Source organism: Ziziphus jujuba, chromosome 2, assembly GCF_031755915.1.
Source record: "Ziziphus jujuba cultivar Dongzao chromosome 2, ASM3175591v1".
In the NCBI taxonomy this organism is placed as follows: Eukaryota; Viridiplantae; Streptophyta; class Magnoliopsida; order Rosales; family Rhamnaceae; genus Ziziphus; species Ziziphus jujuba.
This window is the reverse complement of record NC_083380.1, coordinates 12270667-12292834: the sequence shown is the minus strand read 5'-3', so window position 1 is coordinate 12292834 and position 22168 is coordinate 12270667. Positions and strand designations below refer to the sequence as shown.

Genomic DNA, 22168 nt, shown 5'->3' with positions numbered 1-22168 from the left:
GTGATATCATCTACTAATAATTTTTTTATGTAATTTTAATATTATTAGAGATATAATTTTTATTTTATATTAAAAAATAAAAAACATGCTTATATAGCTAGTTGAACAATTAAATTTTTAGTTTAAAATTATCAATGCGAGGATCACTCATAGCATATTCTACATGAACATCATCTCATATATTCCTTTGAAACAGTCCAATACAGTAATCGTTGATAATATTTTTTTAAAAAAATATTTTAAAAAAAGGAAAAAGGAAAAACACGATCCCATATTATATACGGTGGAAATACATCATGACGCCTTATATATTATTAATTTATTTTTAATATTTACTTTTGGATGGAGAAGTGCATGCCTCATGGATTTTCCAAATCTTGTCCTTTACAGAAAGCCATAAAATTTAACTATTTAACTATTTATTAACAACGTGAAAAAAAAAATATTTTAGCTAAATTACAAATTTATCCTTGCAATTTTATATGTTTTGGATACGAGAAAGGGTAACATTGGTTTCTTACCATGTTTTTTTATTTTTTTACTATTTTGGCTTTTAGTCAAAAGACAAAAGTATAGGTTTACGAAAGGTAAATATTAAAAAGGAATATAAGTAAGATTGATGTAAGACAAAGGAAGATTCGTGGAAGTAGGGAGATTGGTATCTTCTCTTTTCTCTTTGACATTTGTTTTAATCGATCCTTACAGGAAAAGGACATTTTCTTCTTATTATTATTATTATTTATCTTCAAAGTAACTTTGTTTCGGCCATAAAAAATAATTATTGAAAATCAATAAATTATATTAGTTACAAAGTTAATAAAGTTGATGAGTTATCATTAAGTTTCATCTTTAAGATAATATGAACAAAAGTTAAAGATGGTCCAATCAAAGTTTGGTGAGAAAGATAGGTACATAAGTAATTATTCGCTTTATTATTATTATTATTTTGATAAAGTATTTTCAAGGTTTTTTTTTTTTTAATTAGTTATTTTTCAAGTTTTTAAATGAACAATTTTATTATTAGTATTTGGTAAATGAGTTTATTAAAATATATAAACCATTTTTTTTGTTATCATACATTGTTTGCTTATTTATTACAAAACAAATTTGACTTTTTTTTAAAAATATGATATTTTAATATCGTACCAGAATTGCAATTCTCTATATTAAATCATCACTCGAAAAATGCACTTTTCAAAAAAAAAATAAAAATAAAAATTTGAACAACATAAATGGTTAGAAAAAAAAAAAATTAAAAATGTATGTTTCACGTTGAGTAAAGCGTGAAAGTGGTGGTGTTAAAGCGTATAAAGTATTCTCCACCTACTTCTTTACAAACTTGAACTTTCTAAAAGGCTGAAATATGGTGCCTTATTAAAAATCCATTAAAACTTGTTCTATTGGAACACTAATTTATTTTTGCTTTTAAAGAAAGCTATAAATGATTTTGAAAACAAAAACACATTTATAACATCAGTAGAAAAAAAAAAGACTTTATCAAAAATACATATTATATATGGCTGTTTACATATATTTAGTTTAGAGTTTTGGTAATGAAATTGTCCAATTTAGTTTGATTATTTCTAATGAACTCCAACATGTTAGAGCATCCCTAGAGGATAGAGGTACTCTTTGAAATAAACTTAATATTTTCTATAATAACGTGTACTATTACCAATTTTAAAAAATGAAGACTAGCACCTTTTACTCAAGTCTAAAACATTCTTTATTCCTGTTTTCATTTTGTATTTTTCATTTGTCTTTATTCCATAAATATTTATGATTTATATCCATTTCCACTCATTTTTATTTCATAAATAACAATTAAGTTTAATACCATATTAACTAAATTATTTTGGCAAAAAATATTTTATTTTTAAATTCAAAATAAAGTAAAAATAAAAAATTTACAATATTACTAAGAAATTTCTTAATTTTTTTTGGGATATTGAAAATAACATCTTAATTTGCAATTAATTAATTTGGTACACGAGTAAGATCAAGTTTTTAAATATTGAAATTTTTCTTGAAATTATTTGTTTTTTAAAGAATCGAAAAGAAATTTAGATTCCAAATGGAAGCGAGTAGTATTTTCATAATATATATTATAATTTTTGAAATTTTATCAAATTTTTTATAGAAATTTTCATCAAAATATCTATAAAAAATCAAAATTTCTTAGTAATATTACTAAGAAATTTCTTGATTATTTTTTTGGGATATTGAGAATAAAATCTTAATTTGCAATTAATTATTTTGGTACATGAGTAAGATCAAGTTTTTAAATATTGATTTTTTTTTTGAAATTTTTGCTTTTTTAAGGGGTCGAAAAGAAATTTAGGTTCCAAATTGAAGAGAATAGAATTTTCATAATATATATCGAAATTTTTGAAATTTTATCAAAATTTCTATGGAAATTTCCATCAAAATATCTAAAAAACAATCCTTAATAGTTTGGTTAAAAAATCCATAATATCCATCGAAATTTCAAAAATTTTTATGTAAATTTTCAAAATTTTTATGAAAATTTTGAAAATATCTAAGAAAATTTTTAATAAAAAATTCAAAAATATTATTGATGTTTAGTAAATTATTTTACCAAATTAATTTTAGTGATATATATGTATATATATTAACTTTTAATTGTCTTTTAATTATATAATAATATAAATAAAATGGAGTGAATTAAATTCAATAACTTTGATAGGTTCTATTTATTAATAAAATATATATATTTACTATATATATTGTATAAGATGGATTCATTAGGATCTCATAATTATAAATTAATAATTTATTTTATAAAAATAAAAAATAATAACATAAAAATACAATATTATATAGAATTGGTATTGATAGCATTTAAATTAATAACATTAATCAAGTAAAAATAAAAAAAATGATAAAATATACTATACTAAACATTAAAGACAACTATATTTAATAAAAAAGTTTTATGGTTGATATATTAATAATTACATAAAAAATTATTAAAAATATATATCTTTTAATAATTATTTTTTATATTTCACGTCTCAAAATGAGAACGAAGAAAAGACCAATAATTTTCAATTAATTAACTATGAGTATTGAGATGATATTTATGAAATATCTTTATTATTTTATCTTAATTAATAAATAATTTTATCAAATACATATATATCTTTTGTATATTTTTATCAATAATAATTTATTTATAATTATTATCACTTATTATAAATTAAATTGATTAAGAAAAATATAATGTCTATTTAATATTTTTGCAATTTTTATAATTTGATAATTTATTGATTAAATAAGCTAATGTTAAAATTTCAATTTTTATAAATAAAATTTAATTATTTTTTATGAATTTTTATCGATATCTAATATTTTCTGAAATTTTCAAAAAATTCTCATTTTATAAATTTTTAATATTTTTATTAATATCAAAATTTTGAACAGTGGGTAAAATTTGGTAAAATAATGTTGAAGTAGAGGTAAAAAAATTGTTAAACCGAAACAAGGAGATAGGTTGATCGTACATTTCTATTGGAGTCCTTTTAGGGAAATGTGTGTGTGTTTGTGTGTGTTGTTGTTCTTCTTCTTCTTTATTTATTTATTTATTTATTTTTATTTTTTTTCCTCTCATATTTCATAAAGGAATCTATCTTATTTTTGTTCTATCATCTAAAAATTATTGATTGGTTGGTCATTCATTTTTCTTATCACTTCTTTTTCCTTTAAACTACATAATTTTTGTACATTCATTATGATTAGTATAATCCATTAAAAGAAAGAATGTAATACTCTTCACATATTTAAAAAAAAAAAAAATTAAACTAAAACAGTTTTACATGCATTTTGAGCTAAGAAATTTTCTATTACCATTCTTATAATTAACCAACAATATTTCCCATTTACGTAACTTGCATTATTTGAATAAAAAGACAAAAAGATATCCATCCCATTTTCTAAATTGGTTATCTAATTGTCTATTTAAATTTACAATAAACACCACAAAAATAATATAAATTTATTAAATCATGTAGACTTTTTAATATCATAATTATGATAATATCAACACGTATGTCTTTTGGATAAAAGAATATTGTTAAATGTTACTTTCTTTTATGGGAAGATATCACTTTCAATGGTCCAAGCCGACAGGGAAATTTTTTTTTTTTTTTTTTCTTGAAAGAAGATATCACTTTCAATAGTCCAAACCCAAAAAAAAAAAAAGAAAAAAAAATATATATATATATATATATAAATAAAACCACAAAAAAAAATAAAAATTGAAACAATGGAAACAAAAAAGTTGGGTAACAAACTTTATTAATAGAGGATTCCAACACACACATATGAAAGATTTTCTCTCCTACCAAACAAGAATTGACTCTCTTTCCTCTCTATTTCCTCTACCATTTCTGTCTGCCAAGCATGGGATAAACATTATTTTCGAGAATAATGCTAAAATGATTTTAAAAATTACATATTATTGTGGACAAAGAGGACAGTTCCAGTGAGCATTTTCTATTTCTGTGCTATGAAAGCATGATTCGAATTATGGCTTATAACAGGCAGGGTTTAAAATAATTTGTAATTTAAAAAAAAAAAAAAAGTACACATGATTGTGACAAAGTTTTAATTTTTTTTGGTCTCTACCAATTGGGCTGAGAGAAGTCACAGAAAAGGAGCTTACATTCGCGGCAAGGGAAAGAAAGATAAAAAGACGAGTTAAGAGCGCGTTGTTTTAGTGGACCCCATTTTTACCAGTCCGTAACGCGCTTTTATGGACCCCACCAGACACTCCCTCTGCCACTCACACAAAAACCACCCCTCTGACGCTCCGTCTTTCTGCATCCCACACGGCCACCTGTTGTTGTTTGTTGGGCATGGTGATGATGAGAATGATCGGAGAACCCAAAGAGAACAAAAGGCGGAAGAAGGAATAAGAAAAAGTAAAAATGGGTTCTACAGCTTTATGGCTAAGAAGCATCCCAGGCAAAGACAAATTCAAATAAATGGACAGGTACAAAGAAATTCATGTAGTTTTGGAACTTTCCCATTTAATAAAGTTTGTTTGTTATTATTATTATTATTTTCTTTTCTTTCTTGGTTTTTTGTGTATATGTATGTGTGTGTGTGTGTGTGTGTGTGTGTGTGTGTGTGTGTGTGTGTACATATATATATATATATATATGTATGTAAAAGGATTTGATGATTACTATTAATTATCTTTATAGTTTCTTGTGCGCGCCGCATGTTGGTTTCTTTGGATGTTGTTGTTGTTGTCGTTCATGGTCTTTAGTTGCACCGCCACCACAGCATAAGAGTTTGTCTTGTGGGGCTTAGTTGCGGTGCGCTTCGATAATGTCGCAAAAGAGACATCCAGAAGATGGCAGAGCTCATCGACCAGAAGGGAATACTCCCGAGGATAAGCGTAGAAAGGTTCCTGCTTTCACGAAGTATGAGTTAACTTACTGCTTCTATTTCTAATAATTTATTTATTTATTTTTTTTGTTTGATTATGACTATCTTGTTGTTTATGGGAATTGTTTAGGCAAAGTGGTGTATTGGGAAAAAAAAAAAAAAGAAAAAAAGAAAAACCCGTGTTAGTGTCGATGTTATCTATCCCTGTGTTTTTATTGAATTTCATTAGGCAAAGTGGAGATTTTTGGATTAGAAGTGGAGATTGTAGGAGGTTGTGATTTGATCACGGAGCATATGACTGAAAATTCTTTGGTTGAAATGCAAATTTGGGATAGAAGCTGATATGGGTTTGCTTGGTTGGATGAAGCAGTTTATGTATATGTTTTAGAACCATGTGTATTGTGGTTTGTTTGTCTTTAAGACTCTGGAGAATAGAAGTGGTTGTTTTATGAGAATGGGCTTATTCATTTTCCTAGCTGTTGGGGGAAGATATCAATAAGTAAACTCTATGTGAGTGCATTTGTGAAAGTTTAACTGATGTTTGTTGTGGTTGAGTGTGATTGTTTTTTTCAAAATCATTGTAATTACTGAATTATTCTTCTCATATCTCTTAAGAGTTTGATGATTTATATTAGCCCACTTGCTGCAATTTCTACTTCTGGTTTCTTTCTAATGAGCTTTTCTATTATTTCCAGTGTGGTTCTGGATGTAATGAAGTTGCATTCTGTCCAGCATTTGCTGGAGCCAATTCTCGAGCCTTTGATTCGTAAAGTGGTAAGTGAATTCCTTTATGCATTGTTTATGATAATTGGTTAAGTTTCTATAATTGCTTCCTACCAGTGCATATGCTATCTACCTGAAAAACAACAGTGTAATTTGTGAGATCTTTATAAGTTTATCTGGACTCCATAAATAGATGACTATATAAGACATGAGAGGCATTGTGGGATTAAGTTTTTTTAAGCATTGGAATTGTAAGATACCACCATGCCCTGCAGGGTGCAACTAATGTGCATGGCATCCCATTTTTGTGGTGGCACATACTCTGGCCTGACATCAGGTGTCCTTTCCACATCCTGAGGGCCGCATTCTTCTTTCCAAGCAGCCATTTTAACCATAATTGCTGTAAAAGTCCATGTTTTCTTAAACACAGTTGCCACTTGCTTGATCTAAACTTAGGATGTGACATAGGCTTTGGTAACTTATATGCCGACTTTATTATCCATACAAGAAGTCCAAGGCTAATCAAATCATTTGGATGGTTTTATTAATTGGATGCAGTGGAGAAGTTTCTGTTATTTTCTCCCTTGTCCTGCAAATACTGATGGTTTCTCTAGTTTACTTTTCTAAGCTTAAGAGCCGTTGCAAATTTCTATTATCTCTGTATTAAATGTGTTTCATCAAACTCTGTATTAAATGTGTTTCATCAAACTTTTTCTTTTTATTCACTGTTTAGTAAGTACCTCACTTCATAATCTGTTCCCTCTCTCTTGTATCTCTCAACCTTACCCTTCATTTACCCTGAACCTTCCCTGGCATGGGTGATCAGCTGCTTGGATACTTGAGAATCATAATCCTTACCCAGGTGGGTTTTTTTACTGTGAGAAATTGCGGTTGGGCTTTTAGGCGTTCATTTCCCTTTGGTTACAAATAGCATGGTTGCCTTTTAGCATGTGTTACTCGTGCTCAACTTTTTGAATATATCATTGATATTTAAAGATATGGTTAGTGATGTTGATCGTAATTTTTCTTTTTCAAATGTATAAATTGCAAACCAATTTTGAGTTATGATGTATGGATTGTATTGAATATATTCCTTGAATTGAGCTCGGCACTGTAATTTTGGTTATTGGTTATGCATGATGTCTTGCTAGATGCATGCATGCATTTATATTTGATGTATGCATTTATTTTTTTATTTTAAAATTTTTGGGTTATATGTCACTAAATAGGTTGTTGTGATTATTACAGGTTAAAGAGGAAGTTGAATTGGCCCTAAGAAAGCACTTGAACAATATGAAACAGTAAGAAAATCTTTTTGAAAGATTGAGATATTTTTTCAAATCCCCTCTTGTCTCTCACCAGGCTAATAGATGTCAAATTGACTACCTTTGGTAATTATATTAGATATTTAATGCATCTTTTCCATATCTACTCAGGAATAATGGGAAAGAGTCACATTCTTCTGAATCAAGGAACTTAAAGCTACAGTTCGTGAACACTCCCTCTCTTCCGGTTTTCACTGGAGCTCGGATTGAAGGGGAAGACTGTTCCAGTATACAAGTAGCTTTAGTTGATTGCATTTCAGGACAAGTTGTTAAATCTGTGTCTGAATCTTCAGCTAAGGTGGAAATAGTTGTTCTTGAGGGTGATTTTGATGGCGATGAGAGTGACAATTGGACTGTTGAAGAGTTTAAGAACAACATCGTAAGAGAGAGGGAAGGGAAAAAACCTCTTCTTACAGGAGATGCATTTATAAATCTTAAAGATGGTGTGGGTTTAGTGGGTGAGATTTCTTTTACAGATAATTCAAGCTGGACACGTAGCCGTAGGTTCAGGCTGGGTGCAAGAATTGTGGATAACTCTGATAGAACTAGAGTTAAAGAAGCAAAGACTGAATCCTTCATTGTCAGGGATCATCGTGGTGAATGTGAGTGCTTCTCATTTTCTTTGATTATTAAATAATATCTGTCATTGTCAAAAGATAATTATTAACTTTAGTTTGTTTATTTCTTTTCCTTTCCATTTTTTAGTAGGGGTTGTTATTTTTAAGTTTATGCAGGTCAAACCTTAATATATCATATATATATATATATATATATATATTTAAATATAAAGGTGGGCCATACATGATGAAAAGTTTCACTATTCTTCCTGCTTATAAAGTATACCATTTATTCTCTTTCAAGTTCATAATAGCGAGGTGCACAAATTCGAATGATTCTTTTTATGGTTTTGGTTGCAGTGTACAAGAAGCACCACCCTCCATCTCTGTTTGATGAAGTATGGAGATTGGAAAAGATAGGGAAAGATGGAGCGTTCCATAAGCGTTTGAGCCGGGAAAACATCACCACCGTGCAGGATTTTCTGACCCTACTTTTTACGGATCCTCCACGACTTCGAAATGTAATTAACTATTTCTTGCTCCCAGTGATATACCTGTGTCCTTTTTTTTTTTTTTCTTTTTTTTTGGGTTTTTTCGGTTTTTTGTAAGCATTTTACCGAACTATGGTACCATCTTCTGCATGTAAGTGAGCCTATGAAATATTATTTTCTCATTAACATTTTGAGCATCTCTCAAGTGGGGGAAAAAACTTAAGAAATTTGAGAAGCTCTTCTGTGTTAATATATTGGGAGGTTTCCAGTTTTTAAGGATGGTGAAGTTTGTCAGTCAATCTAAATGTTAGAACTTTGAAGGGAGGGTATTGTGAATACGCGACTTAACATTTATGTCTCATTCCCTTGTGTACGTATCTTCACCGAAATGGATGTTATCATAAATTTAAGGTTCAGAATAATTGCCTCAGTAAAAACTATAGTAAAATTGATGTTTGTTATGCTTATATATTGAATTTTGCAAACTTCACATGACCACGTTTAACTAGTAGTTTGCTTAAGGAAAAGGTTTTCATGTCTGTAGAAGATGATGTGTTCTCATGTCATCGTTTCTGTTTTTTCAATAATAAACTAATAAACATATTTATTGTTTGGAAATATGCAGATTCTTGGAACAGGTATGTCTGCTAAGATGTGGGAAGTTACGGTGGAGCATGCGAGAACATGTGTGCTTGATAAGAGGATATTTGTTTACTGCCCTCCCAGTTCACAACAGAAAACTGGTGTGGTCTTCAATGTTGTGGGGCAAGTAATGGGACTACTTTCAGAATGCCAATATGTACCCATTGAAAAGCTATCTGAAACCGAGAAGGTATTTATCTTATCATCTCAAATCTGCTTTCTTTCCTTTGTGTCCCACATTTTCTTTTTATTTGTCATGTCTTATGTCTTTTGATCAAATATTGCATTCAGGCTGAGGCACAGAACTTGTTAATTTCTGCATTGGAACACCGGGAGGATGTTGTACCTTTTGATGATGAAGGCTCTCTTGCTGGTGGTTCTTCACAATTTGCCAATACGCTCTACTCAAGCTCACCAAAAACAGAGAGTTCCACGGGGAGCAAGTTTTTGGCTTCTCAGAAGATTGGTGGCTTTGATTATACACCACCAGCCGCCTCTTCTCCAGATATCATTTCATCCATGTATTCTGTTGGGGCTACCAGTAGCTTGGATGATTATGCCCTGCACAGCATTGACAACATGGGTCTCAGATATGACCAAACTTTGAGTTTCTCAGGCCAAGTGACTAACTCCCTTATCTGTGAGTCGGAACCTATGGCTCAAGCTTTCTGTGATGAGGATCACCTGCAGTTTTTTGATGCTGATCTTCAGTCTCAGAACATCTGTTTGGGATCACAAGCTGATTTACAGAGTGCTGTAGATGGTTTCCTCTTGACCCGTTCTACAGCAGTTGCCGCCGTTGACAAGGCTCAGAGGAGATGGACAAAGCTCTTCAGTGTTCTGAAGTGGTTCTCAATAAGGAGAAGTGTGGCTTTAAAACGAACCCGTATTCGAGAAATCCAAAGATTTTAGACATGGGTGTCAAAAATCTGTTGTTTAGAAAACTGCAAATAGAGTTTAGGACTGCTGCCCGATTAAAATTTTGTGTGCAGGTTATACAGAGTGAGACAAGTTGCAGGTTTATTAGATGTAAATACATCTAGTTGTTGGAAAATGTCTTGGCTCTGCTGGTTGGAGCTCAGAAAACTCTTTTTCACTTCATATCAAGTTGTAAATATGTCGAAAAATGTTTTACATAATCAGGTCTCTTTCTGGTTATGGTTAATGTTAATGCATGGAATGAAACTACCCCCCATGTCAGATGTTCATTATTTTCATGGCGGATCAACATTTTGTATGAATCATTTGTTCAATAAAGGTTTCCTTTCCTAAGTCTTGATTGTTCTTCCTCTTCAATATTGCTTCATATGTCAAAACCCTTTTTTTTTTTTTTTTTTTTTTTTTAAAGGAAAATGGTATAGAAAATTTTATTATTCCCGTTATAATGACCAGCCAAATGATTTGATTTCAAACACAAACACCCTTAAAATCATGTAATTGAAAAAATTGTACATGAGAGAATACCTAAACATTTTTATTTACCTACTATAAAATCTCCTTGGTCAACAATGGCAACCCAGTTAACAAATTTCCTACCTGACCCAACATTTACCATTTTAAATCTATGCAACCGACCTCAACCTTGGCCTATAAATATTTCTTCCATCCATTTAGAGAGAGAGAGAGACAGAGAGGGAAAAAAAGAAAAAAGAAAAAAGAAAAAATAAAGAAAAAAGAAAAAAGAGGCACAAAGTAAGAAATGGAGAAACAAAGAGGCCATGTGATTGTGCTCACATATCCTGCGCAAGGCCATATTAACCCACTCCTCCAGTTTGCTAAACGCTTAGCCTCCAAAGGGCTCAAGGCTACTCTAGCGACCACCCATTACACCATCAACTCCATTCAATCCACCACAGTAGGTATCGAACCCATCTCCGATGGCTACGATGAAGGTGGGTTCAAGCAAGCACCCAGTTTGGAAGTCTATTTGGAGTCATTCAAAACAGTTGGCTCAAGAACTTTAGCAGAGCTGATACTGAAGTTCAGCGAGTCTACTTCACCTGTCAATTGTATTGTATATGATTTACTAGTTCCATGGGCTGTTGATGTGGCTAGGCAGTTCAATATCTATGCTGCTGTGTTCATGACAAACTCGGCTTCTGTTTGTTCTTTGTATTGGCATATCGATCGTGGTAACCTTTCTTTCCCTGTGAAGCCAGAAACTCTGCCTCTGTTAGTGCCTGGTCTTCCTCCACTCGACCTTTCTGAACTTCCAAGCTTTCTCGCTCAGCCTGGGAATCACTCTGCATACCTGGCCATTATCATGGAAAAATTTGGATGCTTGGAAGAAAATGATTGGGTTTTTTGCAACTCCTTTGAAGAATTAGAAAGTGAGGTAAAGTACATAGTATTTCAATCATGGAGCTTCTACCTTCTTAACATTACAATTATTATTAGAAATCCCAAAACTCTGGCGAATGTTTATACCGTGTTTACTGTCCTTGTAGTTATTTTATTTTATTTTTTATTTTAGAAAATCAATTATCATGAAATTTAAAAACCCTGTAGAGAATACATAGCACAGGTATTACTAGTATAACATCTACGATTGGATTCACAAAAGCGTAGGCCTCTGGTAATTTGGCGACGAAAAAAGCATTTGAATAAAATCAAACTAAGTATATTAAGCATAACAAGTATTTTTTTTTAATTATTAATAAATTGAATTCTTTATTATTAATTATTAATATTTATTATTATTATTTTTATTACAAATTATTAAAACATAACCTACAGATCTAATTTTGGACTGGATGGTAAATTTGAATTTTATCTATCATATAATCAAGCATTTCAATATAAATGGATCAGTTTTTAAATTTTTGTATGGCCTTCAGATACTGTATAAGATGAAAATCTCATGTACGAATTTGGAGTAGCGATAAAAATAGTGATGGTATTACCGATTATAATTATCTAATAATTCAAATACAGTTGATATAGTTGAGATGCAATCAAAATATAACTTTTGAGGATGAAATTTGTGGGGTCAATATTTTGTTAATATATTATTGGGTGGCTTTTAGTTTTAATTTTTTGTTTAATTTTTTAGCTAATTTTATATAATTTATTTATGCCTACATTTTATTTAGACTTAAGTTAACTATAATGTTAAGAGAAAAAAAAAAAAAACCTTAAAATTGTCTTCTTATTTTATTTATTTATTTATTTAAGTTTATAATTGATGTTCAGTAAACTATAACAATCATTATTTAATATTTGATATAAATAAATTACATAATATTTGACATTAATTAAATTATACATAATTAGGTAAAAAGATAAAGATAAAGAGAGAGAGAGAAAAAAAAAAAAAAAAAAAAACTTTATCGGAAAGTACTACTTTCGAGGTTTTATTTGTCTGTTGTAGTTGCTGATTGATTCCTTTTGAATATTGCAAAAGCTAGTGAAGGCCATGTCAGGACTGTGGCCCTTTGTGATGATAGGTCCAATGGTACCATCAGCCTATCTAGACCAACAAATTGATGGAGACACAACATATGGAGCAAGTCTTTGGAATCCAACAACTGAGTGCTTGATATGGTTGGAGGCTAAACCAGCAAACTCTGTAATATACATTTCCTTTGGAAGCATGGCAGACATTCAACCAAAACAGCTTGAAGAAATTGCCTGGGGCCTAAAAAATAGTGGCAAGCATTTCCTATGGGTTGCCAAAGAGCCTGAGAAGAGACTTCCAAATGAGTTTTTGAATTCAATAGGTGAAACAGGATTGGTTATTCCATGGTGTGACCAACTAGAGGTGCTAGGAAACCAAGCTGTGGGCTGCTTTGTGACACACTGTGGATGGAACTCAACGTTGGAAGGGTTAAGCCTAGGCGTTCCGATGGTTGGCTTGCCACAATGGAGTGACCAGCCTGCTAACGCAAAATTTATGGAGGTCCGGGGTGTTGGGGTGAGAGCTAAGAGAAATGAAGAGGGGATTGTTACAAGGGAAAATCTAGAGATGAGCATAAAAGAAGTTATGGATGGGGGAAAAAGTGGAGAGATCAGAAGGAATGCCTTGAAATGGAGAGAAACTGCAAAGAAGGCCGTTAGCATAGATGGAAGCTCAGATAAGAATATCAATGAATTTGTAGAGAAGTTGGTAAAAGGGGAAGGAAAAAAAGGCTGATAAGATATTGATAACCACAAGAATGCTTTTATCTTGTAACATACTATTTCCATATTCCAATTTGGGTTGGAGATTGCATTTCCATGCACATATTGGAACAGCTAGAATATGTAAAGAATAATGATATTGTATTTTATGGGTCTTTACAATAATACTTCTGTTGAATCCTATAAACTTGATGACAACCATCAATGGATGGTCTCACTGTAACACATATCAGCAACTTCTATTGAGTTAGAAGTTCAACACAGTTCAAACTTTCCAAGGGCGTGAGTGATTTCCAGATAAAAGGGGCCCGGTTTTTATTCTAGTATTTGATAGTGTAAATCTAATTAATAAATATGTATAAGCTCGAAAATTTACATTTACATTCCTGTGATGAGATCTCGCTGAGAATTAGAGGGAGTATAAATTTGTTTTCCTTTTCCTTTTCTTCTAAGGCAGACTGACAGAGAACAATGATAGGGCAAAAGGGAGGAAATCTTCATGCCTTTCTGTTAGACTCGGCTGACATCTTACAAGCCTTGCTATCATTACAGACTTCACCCTGAAAATGGAACAAAATAGAAGGCCAAGCATCTATTAGCTGTGATTAGTATATATAATTAGAAAATATTAAGCATTTTCAATGAGAATTGTCTTCAAAAAACTATTTCATCTGTCATGGCAAAGCAATTATAGTGTTCCCCACCTTGCTCTTCCGTGCTTCCATTATCTTGTCTAAAGGTGGTCGGCCTAAAACCAGAACAAAATATTTGAATTATTTAATTATGAACTTAAATTTAAGAAAATCAAGTAAACAAGTTAAAAGACACAAAATCACTCAGGTTAGCTTTGTTCCAAGTTGGATCTTGATAAACATAAATAGTTGTAGACACATTTTTTTCTCTTTAGTAACAGCTTAACCCAAATGATAAACACAGAGATAAAAACCTATATATTTTAATGAGAAAAAATCTGAGAATAAAATTGAGTTAATGAATTGTAAGGCTGGAACAAAATTCTGTTATTATCTAATAGATGCTGAATTTAGCCACATCCACACCATTACTTTTGATAGTGAAGCAAAGAAGACATAGGCAATACTAAGGAATCATGGAAGAATATTGTTTATGCCACAGAATTACCTGTAATTTGGAGACGGTATTTTGCCCAAACACCATATACCGAATCAGCTATTGTTGCTATCTGAAAACAGATTACTTTTCTGTTAGTGTTAACTACAAAACAACGATAACATAACAGACTTTTCCCTAGCCATATGGTCCAATACAGGGTAAATAAAAAGAAAAGCAGTTAAGTCTTAAAAAGAACAAAAATAACTTACAGGTTCATACTTGGTTATGGCATAAACCCATCCAAGCCCAACTTGTTCATATAGCTTTCTAAATGCCTGAAGAAGTTTTGATGAGCTTAAATCAGTATACTTCTTCATGAAACACTCAATTGAAAATGACTATAAATTTTAGCATTCTTTTTTCTGTTTCCAAGTATTATGAATGAGCCTTTTGTCAGTGTCATTGATATGTAGTACCGAATCTGCTCATATATTTGCAATGTAGAGCAATTATAAGTTTACTGGAAAAAAAAGAATGCTAAGAGCCTATTGTTTTGTGCCTATCGAGTTGAACCAAAGACAGATAATGCGATGTGAGGCCGTCAGCATACGTGCCAGGCATATGCACCATTAAAATTGGTAGTCATCAATAGATATGCAGTCCCACATCCTCAAGCAGCCTGTGTGCTTCTTAAAATGTTCATGCAGGAAGTAATTTGCTGTAAATTTATTTCAGATTTGAGGTAACTTGTGTTAACTTGTCCTTGAAGAAAATTAGAAATTAAAAATCAATCAAGAGTTCTTACTTCAACATCAGTGACAACGGTTCCATCAGAGAGGATTGCGTGAATTCTTCCCATAACCTAAACAAATAACACATTGTCACTGAATTATACATGGTGCATATATATTCCATAAGAAAAAAACTTTACAAACATATTTCTGATGTGTGACAAAAATGACTTCTTCTTTTTTTATTATTTTTTATGCTAAAGCTTGTGTTCTACGTTGTCACATACAAATTATGTAAGTTCTGAACATAAATTTCAACAAATAATTGAACTGAATAACTTACAGTTTTATAGTCAAGCCCTTCATTCTCCTCCGGGGAGTAATCATCCGAGCTTATATCAACAAACTTGATGGTACCATACCGTTCATTCCTATCCCTAAGCATATTGACCTGAAAATATTGGGGGGGGGGAGGGAAATAAAATTTCATAAAGCAATCAACATGAATGAAAGTATGATACTAGAGGCTTAAATTGAAAATATTTATCAGTTTTTGAAGGCAGACCTCACGCATACAAAGTGGGCAATCACCATCATAAAGCATTTTGATCTTCCAATTTTGGGGTGAAGATGATGATGATCCATCATCTTCCTTCTTTGGAGTTATAGGATCTGCAGCTGGTGCTTCACTTACAGCCCGGATTGGAAATTTGGTTCCTGTAAATAATAAATGTAACACTAATGTGAATAAATTCATCATCTCCATGTTTTCTTTGGTAAAATGACCACCATATTCATCATCCCACAAAATCAAATTTTGGGTCTTTTATGATATTTCAGGGTGAAAAATACAAAAATTTCCATTTTGAAACCCACTTAAGCCAGAAATCAAAGAAGACAAAAAGATCAGACAGGTAGAAGAAATGTGTGAGATAAAGAGAGAAATTGCTTACCAGATTGATGGAGTGGAAGAGGGGTGAATCTTTGAGGAGGAAGATGGAAATTGTGATTGAGATGTTGAGAAATAGAGAGAAGAGAAGAAGGGTATCTGTGAGTTGCTCTGAAATATGAAGCAGCAGAAGAAGAAACTCCTCTGAATGCCATTGTTTTGGTTGTTTGTTTATGCTGTTGTGTATGTGCTTGTGAGTTCCCAGTATTCTGGGAAAGGGCCTTATTGTCAGTGCTGTTGAAGATTTTGCACCTCATAAACTCAATACCCTTTCTACGTGGCCACTCCAAGTTCACCCATACATGGCTTTTCCATTGACCACATTTAATTTATTAATCAATTCCCTCGTTTGTGTGCCAGCAGATAAAAAAAAAAAAAAAAACAAAAGCAGAATCTATTTACTTATGTATAAAATAATATTATATATATATATATATATATATTCATACACACAGTAAAAATAAATTTTGTTATAATAATATTTTATAATTAATTAATTTTTATTTAATTTTAAACAAATTATAATATCAATTTGGATCAAAATTTATGAGTTTTTAAAGTCTGATTTTAAGAAACTTTATTTTCATATTGTAATAATTATCTGTATATTGTAAAAAAAATGTATGGTATATTATATTAAAATGGTATAAAATATTTATGTAAAATTCTTTCGAACATTAATTTTTATTTTTTTTTTAATAAATTGTTACAATGTTTCTAAACTTGTGGGTATATAAAATTTGTCAGCATGATCATCTTTTGTTTAAGTCAAAATATTTTTGGTTTCTCAAGATTATATTTAAACATTAAATTAAACTATTTGCAAATTTTAACCTAATAAATAAGAGGTATAAGGTGATTGATTGAGAATTGCATGAGATATATTAGACATTATAATTTTTAACTATACATTTTCTAAGTTATAATCTTCTCAGAGTTATGAAATTAGTTTGAACCTAACAATATGATTATAAAGAGATATTATTGTATATGTATTTAATAAATTAGAGAAAATAAATTTCATCACTAAACCCTAAACTCAAGATACGGGCATATGGCTGTCCCAGTGAAATATTATTATATATTATTAGTTGGAATTAATATATTTATTTATTTATTTTGAGTTAGGGGAGAAGAAATAATGGTTTTGATATTAAACAATAAGTGAATCGAATGCAAACAAGTGGAAATTGAAAAATTGATAAACAAATTTATAATATTTTTTTTCTGCTGGCAGAAATTTTTTTTTTTTTTTTCCAATTATTTCCAATGAATGGGCCAGCAGTTTACTAAAGATGGGCTGGTTCTGAATTAAAAAAGAGTTGGGCTTTGAAGACTTATACAGGACAGCATTTCCTTGATCAATGAAAAGGAAGCCATGGGAATTTATTAATTTAAAAACTTTGAATATTCTCATCAACTACTACAAATTTTATTATTATTTTTTTTTTGGGAAGAAGTCATCAACTGCTAATATTAGACTGTTATTTCCAGTGGTTAACAAAACTATCAGACAAAATGTACACAGATTTTTCTGAGAGGATGTCAATATTAGAATGAGCGAATAACAAAGCGACACGTGTGAGCCCCATATCAATTTAGAGATAAGAACTCTAAAGATGAAATTTTGAAGATTTAGATGAGGTTGTACATGCATGACGTGTAGACTGTAGTGTATTATCTGTCCCTGCCAACCATTTTTTTATTTTATTTTATTTTTTATATAATATATATATTATAATATAATGACAAAAATATAATCGGGAAAAAGAGTATCATAATCCACCAGCCCATCACATCATCATCATCATGGTTGCCTGCGCTGTAGCCCACTATAATACTCTAAAAGAATTCCCCTCCCCACAATTTCACCACCATATTTTTTTACCACTCGCTATCAAGGAGCGTGGTAATCACTTTTTTTTTTAAATTAACTTTTATTTACAATTTTATCATTATCTTCCTTCTGTTTTTTGGATTAATTACATGTAAATTCTTTAAGATTCAACTTAAATATAATTTAACCTATCTTATTTCAAATATATCACAATCTTTCTTTAAGGTTTAAAAAGTTTTAATCTTTCTCATTTATTATTTCTATTCACATTTTTTGAATTTAATATCATATATTTATGATAAAACACTAATTGTAATTTTTAAAATTAAAAACTTAAATTGTAATTTGTATAAATTGCAAGTAATCTAAATTAAACATAACCCTTTTATCTTGATTATTTTTCTATTAGTATATTCTAATTTTATTAAAATTAAAATATAATATCATTATATATTAAAATTAGAAAACACATCAAACAATATATTATCTGAAATATTTTTTAAATAACATCTTGTTTGATATTGATATCAAACTTTTATAAAATTACAATATTAGAAAATTTTCATTTACTATATTATATGCATTCTTTTCTCATCCAATAAATAGAAAATAGTTCATTTTTTAAAAAATAAAATCATATGTTCTATATTAAAACATTATGCAAATTTATTAAATAAAAAAGAAATTATAAAATTTTTATATTTTTTGATTCATTAAAATTACTCAAATTCACATTTTATGTATGAAGTAGTGTGTGCATGTCTATTAGGTTATCCCATATAGAAATGAAAATTTTATTGAGTGGAAATTTTGTGATCTTTCCTATATCGTAAAATTTAATGACTTTGCATGATACAGTGCAAGTGAAATATTAAAAAGACCAAATTACTCCCCTGATATCTCTCTTTATATTCAAAGGCAATGTAATATATGACACGCTCTCAGGTATAGAGTGGTATAAGACTCCCACTGCTAAAAAACCGCGAGATGTTCGAATCTGTGTACTAAACATTTTCTCTTCTGGTCCGCTCAATCATAACTTCACTGTTAATAACTATCAATCAGTTCAAGACACCTGTCCATATGAGGGCAAAATGGTCATCGGTGAGACTTTGGTTGTCATGACAGCCATCATTACTTGTGTCTAAAATTACCAAATTACTCATGGTGTGTACAGCTAGCAACTTTAATTGGTCCAAGTTCATAAAATAATAGACCCAAAACAAAAAGCAAAGCAAAGCAAAGCCATCTGGTATAGTTTTCTGACAAATATCTGAGCTGTAAACCTTAGACCTCGGTTTGGAAAGAGAGAGTTTCAAAAGATAGATAGAGAGGGGGAGAGAGAGAGAGACACAAAAGAGTAGTCTTCCCCTATCAAAGGAAAAAAAAGAAAAAGATCGTGTTTTTTTTTTTTGGTGTTTTAAAGATTTGTAGGACTCAGAATTTTAGAGATTTTTTGTGGGTTTTGTGTGTGTAAAAAAGATTGTATTGGGTGGTAATGGCAACATTTGCAGGAACTACCCAGAAGTGCAAAGCATGTGAAAAGACTGTCTACTTGGTTGATCAGCTTACTGCTGACAACAAAGTCTACCACAAGGCATGTTTCAGATGCCACCATTGCAAAGGCACCCTCAAGGTAAAAGATGCAGACTTTGAATTTAGATCTTTTATTTTTCTTTTTCTTTTTATTTTTTTATGCTTTCCTATTTTGCTTCTTTTCCTTTTGATTATGTTGTTGTTGATGATGATGATGATGGTGACGTTGAATTTTATGGCAAAAGTTCAATTTTGGTTTCATTTGGATTGGTGTCTTTTTGTTAAATTTTTCATGGGTTTGGTTATCAAGATGCTGTTTAGTTGTATTGTTGCATGAGTAAGCTGAAGCTTGTGATGGTTTTGATGTGGGCTTTTGGATCCATTTGGAATTATAGTGGCCTCTATCATTTATGACTGTGTTTGAACTCTTCATGAATCACAAATTGAAATAGTAGTCTTCTTTGGAGTTAGGATGCTGTCTTATAAATAATGTATTTATATACTTATGATTGGTTGTTGTACTCTGGAAAGTAGATAAAGGGCTTGTCATAAAGATTGAATATGGGGTAGTTTAGAAAAAATAATTGTATTCTTTAAATATCATGTTTCCTTACAGGTTGAAGATGAAAATTAAAGAATACATTCTTTCATTTTCCTCTTTAAGATAAAATATTCTAGGTTTGGAGAAGTACGTTACATTGATGTTTTAATAGTCTTTCATAAAAATTTGTTGAGAATTCAGTGAGTTTTAAGATAAAGAGAAAACCTTTACAGCCTGATAATTCATGATTGAATTTCAATCAGAAAAAAGGTTTGTCTGGTTGTCTTTGTAGAATTGTACCTTCTCCATACAGGGGAGAGTAGAGTAGTAAGTAGAAATAGTTAGAGAAGTCTTCTAGTGGTCCTACCAACAAAGAATTGAAGCTCAATTTGCTTCTAAAATATCATGCCTTGTATGAAAATTTTTCACATAAGATGACTTGGACCAAGTAAAATTGTCGCTCAATCACAATTTCAACTTTATGAAAATACATAGGTGAGGTCAGTAAATACAAAATATTGAGTTCGCTTTAACTGTGAAGAGAAACTTTATTTAAGCTTCACATTGCACTTTGTTACATGACAAAAGTAGCTCTATTTCTGTTGTTGTTCTTTGTTCTTATTTTCCTTTGTCTTTTCAGTTGAGTAATTATTCATCCTTTGAGGGAGTCTTGTACTGCAAGCCTCACTTTGATCAACTATTTAAGATGACCGGCAGCTTGGATAAAAGTTTCGAAGGTGATAAGCTGTTGTGAATTCGCTTGGGCATATTCATTCAATGGTCATAACTGCACACTGAAGCCAAATTCTGAGTTGTTTTCTGTGTTCTTTTTTTTTGTTTCTTCTGCAGGAACTCCAAAAACTGTTAGAGACAGATCTGCCGATCAGGTACTCATACTCTGCATTCATATATTGTTTATTGTTTTCTATTCATGGTTATACTTAACACTTGAAATAAAGGTTTCTGCTAATTGATAGATGAAAGTGATACCAAGTTAATATATATATATATTTGTCTTTTTCCCTGCTTGGCATGCTAAATTGTTATTGATTGTGAGAGAAATTTCACAGATCCATACAAACAGCAAAGTTTCAAGTTTGTTTGCTGGAACTCAAGACAAATGTGTTGCTTGCAAGAGAACTGTTTACCCAATTGAGAAGGTACACCTAGCAGTTTGATGAAACTTTGAGCTGTGCACAATGAAACTATCTTATCTTCAAGTGCATTAATTCCCATGTCTTAAATCGAAAATTCTTTTCATGCCTAAAAAGGAAAGATTGACATAGCTTTTATTTATAACCTTTTCTTTAGTTATCTAACCATTTTTCTCTATATTGATTGCATTAGTACCATAATTACTCATAATGACATAATAGCTTAGAAGCTCTTAGTGTATGTCTTGATCTCCTATTTTGCTCAAGCAAATTCCACAACAAGGCTAAACTAATGCAACTAAAGGGATACTTACAACATCAAAGATAAGATTGAGAATCCATCAAAATGTTGAAACAAGAAACAACTTGCATCATACCTTCTTCTTCTTAAGTAACTTAGGCACTGACTATTGCTTTTTCAGGTGGCAGTTGATGGTACATCATACCATAAGCCCTGTTTCAGGTGCAGCCATGGTGGCTGTGTGATCAGCCCATCAAACTATGTAGCACATGAGCATCGCCTCTATTGTAGGCATCATCATAACCAACTCTTCAAGGAGAAGGGAAACTTCAGCCAACTTGACAAGAGTGAACAAGTGAAAGGGGTGACTGAGAACGCAGTGGCTGAGTAATTTTGTGAATTTTTTTCATACTGCGATATGTGTGATAACTCGGATAGTGGGTTTCTCAGTCAAAGTCGGGAACAACTGTTTGTAGTGTACAAGAAGAGTTAATGCACTTTCCCTTTTTTTTTTTTTTTTTTTTTTTAATATACTATATATATTTTATTTTTCTGTGTAATATGCTCTGGTTACAAATTATGGATTGACTCACTTTGTTGCTAATTTTGAGTGTGAGCTTTGAATGGATGATATTTGGTGAGTTGGTGTTCATTTCTTTCAATAAACCATGAAGGAAGCCCGATATCTTGAGTTTCCTAATTTGAGGCTTTATGTGATTTCATTTATGTTGCCTAGAGTAGTGTCTTTTTCTTTTTTCTTTCCCTTTTTCTATGCCCCTGCAGCTCACTATAACGAGGGAATAGGTAAACCGTGGAATCAAGACTGTTTATAGCTT

The 22168-nt window shown here is 30.9% G+C and overlaps 4 protein-coding genes across 7 annotated transcripts; 3 read left to right on the top strand and 1 right to left on the bottom strand.

Annotated features, from left to right (window-relative positions):
- The first annotated feature begins 4310 nt into the window (after positions 1 to 4310).
- On the top strand, positions 4311 to 10425 carry LOC107418462 (calmodulin-binding protein 60 A). Of its 4 annotated transcripts, XM_048474948.2 has the most exons (9): positions 4311 to 5014; positions 5229 to 5450; positions 6111 to 6189; positions 6965 to 7000; positions 7387 to 7439; positions 7575 to 8065; positions 8381 to 8541; positions 9137 to 9343; positions 9445 to 10425. In XM_048474948.2, exons 2-9 carry the CDS (start codon positions 5356 to 5358, stop codon positions 10063 to 10065), a joined length of 1743 nt encoding a protein of 580 aa, XP_048330905.1. In that variant the 5' UTR covers positions 4311 to 5014; positions 5229 to 5355; the 3' UTR covers positions 10066 to 10425. The 4 variants fall into 4 exon arrangements, with proteins under 4 accessions (XP_048330905.1, XP_048330907.1, XP_048330906.1 ...); XM_048474950.2 differs by lacking the exon at positions 5229 to 5450; XM_048474949.2 differs by lacking the exon at positions 6965 to 7000 and having other exon boundaries at positions 4313 to 5014.
- Positions 10426 to 10558: 133 nt separating this feature from the next.
- On the top strand, positions 10559 to 13459 carry LOC107418463 (flavonol 7-O-beta-glucosyltransferase UGT74F1-like). Its single transcript, XM_016027161.4, has 2 exons — positions 10559 to 11488; positions 12557 to 13459. Exons 1-2 carry the CDS (start codon positions 10853 to 10855, stop codon positions 13283 to 13285), a joined length of 1365 nt encoding a protein of 454 aa, XP_015882647.1. The 5' UTR covers positions 10559 to 10852; the 3' UTR covers positions 13286 to 13459.
- Positions 13393 to 16295, bottom strand: LOC107418464 (uncharacterized protein At5g50100, chloroplastic). Its single transcript, XM_016027162.3, has 8 exons — positions 16028 to 16295; positions 15640 to 15791; positions 15418 to 15525; positions 15149 to 15205; positions 14613 to 14678; positions 14413 to 14473; positions 13977 to 14020; positions 13393 to 13832 (listed from the first exon to the last, which is right to left on the bottom strand). The coding sequence occupies exons 1-8, from the start codon at positions 16278 to 16280 to the stop codon at positions 13770 to 13772; spliced, it is 804 nt and encodes a 267-aa protein (XP_015882648.1). The 5' UTR covers positions 16281 to 16295; the 3' UTR covers positions 13393 to 13769.
- Positions 16296 to 19100: 2805 nt separating this feature from the next.
- LOC107418450 (LIM domain-containing protein WLIM1) lies at positions 19101 to 22044 on the top strand. Its single transcript, XM_016027147.4, has 5 exons — positions 19101 to 19496; positions 20578 to 20674; positions 20787 to 20824; positions 21008 to 21097; positions 21514 to 22044. The coding sequence occupies exons 1-5, from the start codon at positions 19359 to 19361 to the stop codon at positions 21721 to 21723; spliced, it is 573 nt and encodes a 190-aa protein (XP_015882633.1). The 5' UTR covers positions 19101 to 19358; the 3' UTR covers positions 21724 to 22044.
- The last annotated feature ends 124 nt before the right edge of the window (positions 22045 to 22168 follow it).